Genomic DNA, 12,499 nt, shown 5'->3' with positions numbered 1-12,499 from the left:
TATTACTAGGGTTGGGTATCGAGAATCGAGTATCGATTGGAACCGGGACTAACTTTTCGTTTTTCCCGGAATCGTTCAAAAGTTAAAATTTCAATTCCTAGTTTCGATATTCACAGTCCGCCGAGCGGAAGAAGAAACCGCTGAACAACACCAACGAAGAAGCGTCTACCGGAAGTGTTGGCATAACCGCCCGAGTCGAACATGAGTAGCTTACGTCGGCGATCCAAAGTGTGGCTTCACTTTTCTAAAAATTAAGGAAATCTCGGCAAAATGCAAAATTTGTGACAAGTATTTGTGACAGAAGGAGTATTTCCTTCAGAAAGACTGTTGGTTAGCAAGGTTAGCTAAACTTTTTTGACCCTGCCTCTTAAAAGAATCGAAATCGAGAATCGTTAGGAACCGGAATCGAAACAAGGAATCGGAATCGGAATCAGAATCGTTCAAATTCAAACGATACCCAACCCTACATATTACCTAAAAAGAGGTTGCAACTTTTTTTTTTTCAGTTTGTTGACCGTTTTTACAAACTCAGACATTCAGACCACTGGGGGGTAGGAATATAAGCCTCACGCTCAAGCGCATGCATAAAGTCTGCCACAAAGCACTGGAAAATTAGTAAGGAGACATTAATTGTGTATTAATAAACTAGTGTTTTCTGAGACAGTGTTGGCTGCAAAGATGAAGTTGACGTTGCTGACTCGTCATCTCCGCAGTATAGTGAACGCACACATGTGCCTATACAGATAAATGCACGTTTCATTTGTATTACATAATCAGAGACAATTTGTTTTCGAAAAAGTAGACATTTCAAGCTTTTTATATGTCTATTTCTCATGTCTGTGACACTAAGGCAAAAAGCCTATAAGCAGAGTTTCAGGTTCATTTATGATGTGCTCCAGTTCTTCCTGCAGTCGAGGACAGAGCAACTTTCTGAAGTGCACTGTCGAGTACTTCATCAGATTTGTCGTGTTGCCAGTGTTGGGAGCAATTATCTTGTCACAAATATTGCATTGCACACTGTTGACATTGAGCCTGGTGAAATAAAGCCACAGTTTTGATCTTTTTCACATCGTTTACATCCAGTGTTGTGCAAGTTACTTCCAAAGTGTAATACATTAGGTATTACTTGTTACTGTTATTTAAAAGTAATTCATTACCTTACAATATTCCTGTCTCAGAATTGTAATGCGTTACATTACTCATGTATTACTTTTGAGTTACTTTCACCAAAATAACTAAGTAGAACAACTTTGGGGCTGTAACGATATGCAATATGAAACCGAAATCGTGATTCGCCACACGACTCAGATCCACGAGCAGAATCGCGACACACCTCTTCCAACTCCCAGCGTTATTCTCCTTACCGTCCAGATCCAATGCTGCCTTATCTTTATTTTATTTTTAAAAAGTTAGGCTATTAGTATTATTTAAAGTTAACATTATAAAATACGTAGACCTACACCACAAAACTAGTTAAGGAGCATTATGGACATGACATTTGCAGTCAAAACTTGAAATAAAATTTTTTAGAAAATACATGTATTGAAACGCGAAGGACTCCAGACATTAGACAAATATCACTCTATGTTTTATTTTTAATATTAGGGAAAAGACACACATTCATGCGTGACAACAAAAAAAATTATGAGGAAGGGTTGGCTCTCCAGTCTCCATAGAACTTAAAATATTCATTTTATTTTAGTTTTCGTGTTCACATTTATGAGGAAAAAACAATGTTACAGACGCGACCGCTCTGAACTGGCACTAAAAGACTGCTTTAAAACTTTCACATAGTCTGTTGCCTTTAAGAAGTAAAAGCAGACAATACACTGTAATACAACTGTAATACAAGCCTCACTGAACATGTAACGAGTAAAATATTACTGAAAATTGATTAGTAATGCCTTACACTACTGCGTTACAGCAAAAAGTAATATGTTACTGTAATGTATTACTTTTGTAATGCGTTACTCCCAACACTGTTTACATCAACAGGGTTTGAGACACTATAGCCTCAAGTGTATGCAACATCTCTGGGCGTAACTGGCGTAAATTAGTCTTTTCCTTGATGCCTTGCCACAGCCAATCATGCTGAATGCTTATTGGCTCACTGATGAGATTAACAACTAGGTATCGAAATTTGGTAAGAACAACACGAGATTTTTTGATAATCAATGGTATTGAGGCAATTCGGTCAGTGCCTAAAAAGTATCAAACTCGATACCCAGCCCTACTAGGACTACAGCTACAGACTAAATGTACTCTAGTACACCTGGAAAACATTTGAGATTGTGCCGCTTTGTGGCAGCTGATGGAGACATATTCATTTAAAAGCCAGTTGACATTTTTTGGTTTGGCTTTTCTGTTTTTATAACACTATGAAACTAATTTCGAAGAGTCTTCTCATTTACTTCCTTTACTAGAGTGTATTTGTCTTTTACCTGGTATGTAGTTGCTCTGGGGTTCAATGCCTGCAGGAAAAATGGTGTTTTCTGGGATGGAGTGACTGTAGTCATCTAGAGGAGGGAACTCACTGGGGATTTCAGTGTGACGAGGCACCAACACTGGAGGAAGAACTTCAGGGAAAGAGAGAGAGAGAGAGTTAAAAAACATGTTTTGATTCACAACTTGCACAATATATACTTGTGAATATACAACATATATTACTAATTACTAAGTATAATTTACTAATACTAATGTCAGGTAGAGCTGCATAATTAATCGTTAAAATGTCGCAATATCTATTCAAACACTCGTCAAAATCACACCGGATATAATTTGGATATAAACAAACACTGATGTCTATGAAAGCAATCAAAATAGAGTAAATCACCTTTTGAAAGTAACACTGCACTTCAAAAAAGGATTGTACCATTACACCAAGTGGTGACAAGTGACAGTTAAAAAAATGTATTTGTCATTGAATCATTAATTCAAGAGATTTGTTTAAAAAAATGCTGATTCATCCAGTAATGAAACAAGTCTTTATAAGTGAATCATTGATTCAAACAGATTTAAAAAACTATATATTTGTTCAAATTCATTAAATATTTTAAATAGACTGCAGCATTTCACATTTGTCAAAACGTCTAGCAAATTAAGTTATTTTGTTTAGTTAAAAAAAGAATCGTGATCTGCTTGAAACAAATGTCCCATACCGTACCGCTCGGTGGAAACGAGCCATAAATATCAGTGTCCATTACCTGGTGTCTCGACCCGCTGGTAGTGGTAGGGATTGACACAGACCTCGTCCTTTTTTGTGTGAAAGGCAAACTCGCAGAGTTCAACGGCTCTGAGCTCATGATGTGACTGCAGGTCAGGCCAGCGCCACAGACGACAGTAGATCACATGAGGGAGTCCTTTCCTATGAGATACTTGCAACCGACCATCTAGTGATCTAGAAGAGAAAAAGAGAAAAAGAAAAGACAATGATGATGCTCACTGTAGCACAACCAATCCCAGCAGCTCATACTCTAAAATCCAAAGCAGAAATACAGCTGAAATGTTATTATGGCTTAAAACAGAAATATTGTGTAAAATCCTAAATTACCACAATATAAACACTCACTACTCCAAGGCTTGCAGGGACAACGCCAAAGTATCATGAGAGACCGCAGATCAAGTAAAAGTGGCCCAATTTCCTGTTAATGTGGTGCTTTCGGTTACACATCACATGTGATATGAATAAGATGTAAAAATAGGAGGAGGAAGTCAAAAAAAAAAGTGTTTCAGAAAAATGGGTGCGTGTGTGTGTTTAGGAGGTTGATTGTGTTCTAGTTTAACAACAGCTTCATCTCACAAAGCCATATGAAAGCAACAGTAGACTCCTCACACACATATGTAGTGCGGGCCAAATAATGCAAATCCCAAAAGCTCTTTAAAGCATGTCTGTCAGACCCCCCTCCTCCCACTTTTACACCCACCAAGCCTGGCCCAGACAATGGCACGGGCCTGCCTGGCCAGCCCGAGGCTTCTGTGGTTCTCCCAGCACCTAAATATGCTTTAAATTTTTCATAGCAGAGCTTTCGCTCCACAGGCAGAATGCGTGAGGAAAAAATAATGATGTAAAATCCAGACACCCCATGGAGAGAATGAAAAGAGAATCTATAAAGCAATAAAATTTAAGGAATAAACAAGAATATTTAGGCATAAACAATGCACTTTATGGTTGCAACACAGGCTCACACGGGCAGAGTACAGCAACAGAGTAGTAAACACAGAGTCACTTCCTTCAGTTCACAGTTCACACATGCACGCCCAACCAGTCAAAGACATATTAAGGCTAATGGATACAAGAGAGAGGGAACGAAAAGGAGAGATGAACTCAGATAGGGAAAAAAATGTATTCCAGTGCACATCATATTTTTACCTGCTTCACTTTTTAACTGCAGGCAAATACAACTCAGACTTTTCTTTGGATGGCCCCATGTGGAAAAGGAAAAAGGCATAATCATTTCAGAATAATGTGGGGAAGGCCTTGAGCAATGTTAAAAAAAAAAACACACACAGTGAACTTTTCATGTCTGAGGCGGCGAGTTACTCACTGGTCCGGTCTCAGACAAAGAGGACTTTTGCAAGACATAATTAAGCACACCATCATATCAAAACACATTTTCACACTAACCCCATTCTATACGCCTGCAGTTCTTATATTTACAGTCAAGGGCTGCAACCAAAACATTTTTATGATGCTTATCTGTGTAGCGGCTTCCTATAACGGCACACTTGCGGTCGAGATCAGATTAAATACACCAACGTAATGCATGCACTGCTATGGTGTGCCGAAACCTCTCAGAGCACTCTATTATACATGACTGCTACATTGTGTGCTTGAAATATGCAACAGCAGCCAAAGTGCTGAGAAAGAGAGGAGGGCTGTGCACTAGGTCAGCAACTCTTGGAGGAATCCAGGGCACAGATACCATTCATGTCACACTCTATTCATCCTTTATACATACTTCATAAAAGCAGAGATATGAAAAGAAAGGAGGAAAGAGGTGTGAACTTTCCTTAACAGAGCCCTTTAAAATGGGTCATATAAAACATTTTTATTTTCATTTTCTTTTTGTTCCTATACTGCACTTATGTTTTTGCCCAAATCAGGTCATTACACAGTTTTTTCATGACCATTCCCTCTCTCAACTTTTGAATTAAACTGGCCTTTTTTAACTTGTATCTTGAAAACTTCTATGGCTGTGTTCGCTCAGTGTTAGACAATAATGACCTGACTCTCCTGTTCATACAACAGCTTGTATAAAATAGTTGAGCAAGGTATGAATCAATAACCAAGGTGAAGTCCTTTTTTTATTCTTGTGATAGTTGTGATAAACACTCAGTGTTGTTTAGGAATAATATATGATATAATCTATCATACTTCCTCCTCATGACCGCAATGGTGCAGTTACCAAATAAGTGTCATTGTGACAATGGCCATGTGTTATTGCATTCAGGAATAACTATTTTGAAAAACATTTTACAGTTCTGAATCTTATAGTCTGTTTCAGAACACTGAATTAGGGGAATTTAGGATTTTTACACTACCGTTCAAATGTTTAGGGTTGGTAAGATTTTTCTGAAAGGGGTCTATTATTATCATCAGGGCTGTATAATTTTTTTGATTATACTTTTTTTTTTTTATTCAAATACTGTATGATAAAATATCCACAACCTTTCCAGGCTTAATCTTCCTAAATAAGTCCTTAAGTGAAATAACTTCATAAAAGAGCATTCTACTTGTATAACCAAAACAGTCTAATAAAATATGTTTTCCTGTGATGTCAAAGCTGAATTCTCAGCATGTTAACTCATATCTTTCATCAACAACAGCAAAAAAACTCCTTTCAAAAGCTTTTTTCATACACAAAAGTTGAATTAATTAAATAAAATGGGTAACAACAATTAGGATAAATGGCAAAGTTTGTGATTAGATCATTCCATGGGGCCTGGCATTCATTAACTGCATCAGTCTGAAAATATTGTATCCACCATAAGTCCTTTACATTTCCATTACATTCCAGTGCTCAGCGGAGAGAGAGCCTGTGTTTGCTGCTGTGTGGGCAGACCTCATGTGAAAAGGAAGCACTGAATGACTATTGATTGAGCTGCAGAGGGCAAATTAGGTCAGCAGTGAGGCACATCCAACCAACATAAACGTAGACATGCACACACACACACACAGCCTGGAGGGCGGGTCTAGCCTCCCTCCTCCCCGCCCGCATGCCGGCTGTCACTTGAGTAGAGAGCAGGGTGAGACTTGAACAGGGAGGGGGTGAGGAAGAGAAAGAGCTGAGGGGGTGAGCTGGAGGGATGGAGGGGTCTGAAACAGGCTGAACCACGCTGGGCAGATTTAATCTAGGATAAAAACACAGACGCCGTGGGCTGTAGTGGACAATTTCTGTATCAGCCCAGGTATCCCTGACTTGACCATGACACTGACACTGACAGAGAGTATTATCATACTAAACTTACAAGGAATCAGGATCAGGTCGATTTCTTTGGATGTTTACATGCAACTCGATATGAACTTGTACAAAGTTTTGCTTAAAACTGCAGTCTGTAGCTTTTTTGTGGTTAAAAATGATCCAAAATACATATTTGAGAAAATACACAACTAGCCAGTGTTTTTAAAATGATCTGCTTGCCTTAGCTTGATTCAAAGTGGTAAGCTTGTTTTTAATTCCAGTGGTACTGGTGGATTTCCGCGGGAGATTCGAGCATGTCTTTGTGTCATTACGTCACATCTGTACACATAAAGTCTCAGCTAGTATAGACCATTTCACAAGATGTAAACAACACTGGTCCAGAAGCACTTCCTGTTTCAGTTTTTTAACACTACATAAAGCTGGGATAAAATACAACCAAGAGAACATTTAAAACTGAATAAAAAGTTAAACCAACATCTTTAAGATGTTTTCTTTACATGTGAAATAAAGAAAACAGTTACAAACTGAAACAGGAAGTGTTTCTGGACCAGTGTTGTTTACATCTTGTGAAATGGTCTATAAGCTATATTGTGTTTGAGGATGTTGGAGGGGGAGATTTATAGCCTTTTCTCACAGCACTTGATATAATTAAACTTATCAATTTGATGGCGGATCCAGAAAGGTTCAAATGACAATCACCAGTGACAACAGATTCACCCAATGTAAAATGCAAAAGACTTCGTTCGGACTTTGTAGTGACAACAGAAAAAGAGAGCCTGCAACCGGACCCAATGCGAAAACACAGATACATATCGCACACAATTACATGTAGTCGCGCAATGCTGATGTTGTGTTAACATTAACAATTTGAGAAAAAAAGTCTAATTTGCACAGTTTTGTGTGATAAGATAAGCGATTTTTAGTGATGTTTCTTACTAGTTCTGATGACATTTTCCTGTGAAAATTCTTATGTTGGTCATACTTGACAAAAATAATAATCTGTGATTCTGAATGCCAGTATCCACACCGGCACGGTGACTGATAGCCTCACACTCCCCTCAAACACTGTTTATCAGCGCTGTGCCGCGTCGAAGTACAACTCAATTGCAGATTTCAAACAGAGATGGCGACAAAGAGGGAAAACTGCGGACTGCAGCTTTAACACAAATTTAGACAGAGTAACAAAAACAAGCAAAGGCAAACTACAGCTGATGTGTAGTTTATTTGCACTGATACACTAGATTTAACAGGACGCATTTTGTTAGACAGACAAAACAAACATCTTTCCAAAGTCATTTTCAACTTTTTTGTTTCACTTTTTCAAGCTGTGTTTTTAGAGCTGAACTTACACGTCTCCATTTGAAATCAGAGAGTCTGACAAAGCACAAACTCTGAACTCTGATGCATGCAAATTTGATGCAGAGGGAGAGAAGGACAAAAGCAACTTCGACTTCAGACCAGACCGTCTGCGGGACCATTTCACCCTGTGGAACATACCCCGACCCAGCCCCCACAGCCCCCCTTAAAAAACACTTTTAAGACCATTGCTATTCCCCCATCCCCCCAGCCTAAACCCAGACAGCATGCATCACTACAACAGACCCAATGCTACACGACACTGTACAGTGATGAAGGACACATTCCTGATCGTACAGTTACTACTGAAGATAAAAGCTAAACCAACTTACATGCATTTACTCAACTTTGGATTGACTGGACATAATATTTGCATTGATAAAATATAAAATTTGACTGTAAAAAGTACAGCATAAATATCTGGAAACCTAACTCACGTGGAAACTCTTACAGTCAAATTTTTGTTTCTAATTCAAGGCTTATATACCTGCTTACCCTTTATTTCATAATGTGAGTGTGGGGAAAATATCACGTTTAACTTCCTATTATTTTTTGAAAGGTTTTGGTTTCCCTCTTTCTGCTAGTCATTAAGGCCTTCCTTAAGTAAACAGAACCCTGCAGGGGTCTCATGTGCAGGTGGTTGGATGTGGTTACGGGGGCCCGTTCTCAGCATGGGAGCAGGACTATAGCAGAAACACTACAACCATCATACAAATGCAGCAGGGGGCAAAAGTAACACTCCAGTTAGCCACTTTTTTTAGAGCGAAATACTGCACGGTTCAAATCGTAACGTAAAAGAATGTAAAATGGGCTAACCAAATTACACAGATACAGATTGCTTCCTGAAAAAATGGTCAGTGACTGCCAGTGCCATATTGTATATTTTGTAAGTATTATTTCAATAGACTGGCCTGTACATGATGCTGCTGGAAGTGACAATGCACCGACTTAAAAAAAGTATTGGAAATGTAGCCTGTTTATTTTTTATACCTTGTTTTATACCTTTTTATAAACCTAAAACATGCTGTGTGATGAACACCACAATGTCAAACCTACACAACCTATGCCATAGCATAGCATTCTGTAGAATTCGGAGTATACCCTAATACAGAAAGTGCCACAGAAGGTGAAAGATGAGGCCTTTTTATGAAAGCGATTTTTAAAGAAAAATATGCTATATTCTTTTTGTTTTAATTTTTTTGACTTTGTAACCTTTCATCAAATGCCTTAACTCAATCTTCAAATGAAATGACAGACTGGTGATGTGTATGCCACGTTTCTCCAATCATTTACTTGGCTTAAATCCCGCCCCTTTCTTACAATCAACTGCAAGCCCTGATTCAGATCTGTCTTCATCCAATCAAATCAATGAGAGAAACCAAGACTGACCTTTTTTTTTGATAATCCATTTCATTCAATTGGCTTTATGCACAGCTTCACTACTTCCTGAATTTCAGTCTGCCATTATTGGTCAAATTGATTAATTCAGGTGTGCTTGCCCTCAGTAGTCACGGCAACAATAATCAGACACACCTGAATTAATCAATTTTGCCCAATAATGGCAGACAGGAAACAAGGAGCTGGCTGAAGTTCAGGAAGTAGTGAAGCTGTGCATAAAGCCCATTATATGTCCCAACATGGAAGAAAATAACTCTCTACTTTGGTTTAATTGTGACATTAATATTCAAGGGGACAGTGGTATTTTCTTTTTCCAGGTTTGAAATCAATAGTGAGTAAATGTCACTTGATAAAAAGTAAGTAATATAGTTTTGTACCTCTCACTTCAGCAAAGAGTACAAGAAATTATTATTGATTATCTTTTGACAAGTACAGTTTCAGCAAATATTATTACAATCCTGTCAGAACTAGGATCTGAACAAGACAGATAACCAATACCAGTCAGCTGCTGTACCCAGCCCACCCCCTTCTTCACATCCTCCCATCACACCTTTTCAAAATTGTAATGAGAGCAGACCCATGCTGAAAACACATAGCTAAAGCAGGTTAGATACACCATGAGTTGTGTCATAGGGAAGGAAAGATCCCTATGGAAGGGGGTGGTGATGGCACAGTGGATAAGACACATGCCTTTGGTGTGAGAGACCCGGGTTCGAATTCACTGTGAGACACCAATGTGTCCCTGAGCAAGACACTTAAACCCTAGTTGCTCCAGAGGCGTGCGACCTCTGACATATATAGCAATTGTAAGTCGCTTTGGATAAAAGCGTCAGCTAAATGAATAAATTTAAATTAGGGCTGGGCGATATGACGATATATATATCGTTACCGCGGTAGAAAAAGTCAGTCGTAACAGATTTTTTTATTCCGTGTATATCCAAAATGTAAATAAGTGGGCGTGGTTAACTCCTGTGCAGCACGCGTGAGACTGATACGCTGAGATTTGTCAAAGAAACATGGAGAAAGCAGATCAAGAGGATCCACAAAGGAATTACGTTTTCTAAAGGGTTGTTGTTAACGTGATATGTTCGGGGGAAAGGCAGCCGTCAACTTGAGCAGAGCAACAACACCCAGGCTACAGTTTAGAGGAGTGCACGTTCGCAACAGGGAAAGCATGAAGTTTACTTGATAACACATTTCATAGGCTATATCAATATCATTACGAATAGAAATAACCTTAAATAATGTATAGTTATCCGCATCTTTCCTTCTCTTATGTATAGTTACTTTTTAAACATGAAAATCCCATTCACCATGAATGAACATCCTGCTTGTTAAAACGAATATAGAATCCTGTTTCTGAGGCAAAATTACTAAATATGCAGCGTGAGTTATATATTTTTAACTCCAAACAATTGCCCACTAAACCAGTTGATAAAATCTTCCTTTGGTTCGATCCGTGATTACAGCTTGACTCTCAAATTAATCGATCGCATTTTGTTGATGCAAAAGACGGGCGCGTCCACATGTAGGCTACTGAGAGGGAGCGTGCGGTGTTCACCGGGCTATGGTCTAATAATGACGCACTGTTATAAGGTGTGTATAATTTAAAGTACTTAGTCAACACTAACAGTAGCTGCTGTTTGGTTTTCATATTGCTGCTCTCCTTCTAGTCACTTCCGAACTTGATGAACTTGACACTTCTGAACTCCTCTTGATTAAAGCTCAGGGTGTCGGGTTGCCAGATACCACAAAAAGAGCAAAAACAAGCCCCTTAAAAACGCAGTATAATTAATAAGCACATGTGGTAAAAATATATTATAATTATATATTATAATTATAATTATATTATAAACTGATTGATGACTGATTGCAATGCATGAGATTGAAAAAAAAATTATTTAAAGTTGAAATGCACCTCTGAGTTGTATTCAATATCAATCTGTTGTGGGAAGTTCATCTAAAAGTTGATGAGTGTTTTTTGTTTACTATATTTTACTATAAAAATAGTTTACCAAATAAATAATTTACCAAATAAAATAAAAATAAAACAAGGTGACATACTTTTCATTTCTAAAGTATTTGGGTTTATTTTTAAACAAAACCCTTTTTTTTTTAATTTTTTTTTTTGAGAATAACTATATCGTGAAATATATTGTTACCGTGAAATAAAATTAGTCATATCGTGAAACACAATTTTGGTCATATCGCCCACCCCTAATGTAAATTTAAAGATGACTTTGAAATAGGGCTGGGCGATATATATCGAGTATGTACGATGTATCGTTATATTTTTTGAAACGATATGGAATGAGGCAATACCGTTTATATCGATACAGTAGTTTGATATGAGCACATCTGAAAAAAAGCGGAGGTTGCAGTGTGAGCTGCTGCAGTGAAAGTAGCTAGGCTACGTAGTACAATTTGTCCTAAACATGACACAAGCTTATATTAATTGCGTCAAAATCACTTTGATATAGTTAACAAGTTTAAGGCAGCTTGCCGCCCTGTCAAATGCTCTGACAGACACTGTTGCTGACTGACAGATATACTTGCGCTGTTTAATGCGTTTGAGATGTGGTGCTTTCCTCAGTGCTCAACTTACATTTCACAGGTATATTCTCCAACTGTAAATGTTAGAAAGTAAAGCAAATATGTCCATTTCACAACAAATATGTCCATGTCAGAAGAGGACGAGCTTCTGCAAGTGAATCTCCGCTAAAATTCATGCTTCCTTGAACGAGCGCCGGCGCACGCATGCGCGTGAATAGTACTACGTAGTACGCAATAATTCTGACTAAAATAAACATATTTCTAAAATATTTGTTGTTGGAGAAAATAAATGTGCCATATGTGGAATTTTAAACCTACAAGTATATATTTTTAATGAAAGTGAAAGTGATTATAATGGGGTAATCAAATGCCGGCTAATAAAATTAGTTTGTGCGTTTGTTTTTGTTTTTATTTTCATTTTTAGTTTAGCTTTTAGTCAATATAAAAACAAAAGCTTTTTACACATAATATATTGCATAGCCTATATTATATTTGTTTCCATATTCTTCAATATCAACATTGTTTGTAGGATATCATTGGGCCGAATGTGAATATATATATATATATATATATATATATATATATATTAAATATAAAGATTTTCTTTATCTAAATAGAAAAACGTAGAAAGTACCGAGATATATATCGTATATCGCCATTTGACCAAAAAATATCGAGATATGATTTTTTGGCCATATCGCCCAGCCCTACTTTGAAAAAAGATCCAACAAAACATTGCTCACATTGTTCACAGCAGGCACATGGGCACA

The 12,499-nt window shown here is 37.7% G+C and overlaps 1 protein-coding gene across 1 annotated transcript in view; it reads right to left on the bottom strand.

The window, feature by feature from the left end:
* smad3a (SMAD family member 3a) overlaps window positions 1-12,499 on the bottom strand; it is a 35,545-nt gene that overhangs the window by 11,887 nt on the left and 11,159 nt on the right. Inside the window, exons 2-3 of the mRNA XM_039688564.2 lie at window positions 3,204-3,397; window positions 2,442-2,576 (exon numbers count right to left, since the gene is read on the bottom strand). Coding sequence (XP_039544498.1) covers window positions 2,442-2,576; window positions 3,204-3,397 — 329 coding nt within the window. The remainder of the gene's footprint in view (window positions 1-2,441; window positions 2,577-3,203; window positions 3,398-12,499) is intronic.

Source organism: Pimephales promelas, chromosome 1 (assembly GCF_988280905.1).
Source record: "Pimephales promelas chromosome 1, fPimPro1.hap1.1, whole genome shotgun sequence".
Taxonomy (NCBI): Eukaryota; Metazoa; Chordata; class Actinopteri; order Cypriniformes; family Leuciscidae; genus Pimephales; species Pimephales promelas.
Note: the sequence above shows the minus strand (reverse complement) of the source record. Positions and strands in the feature narration are given on the sequence as shown.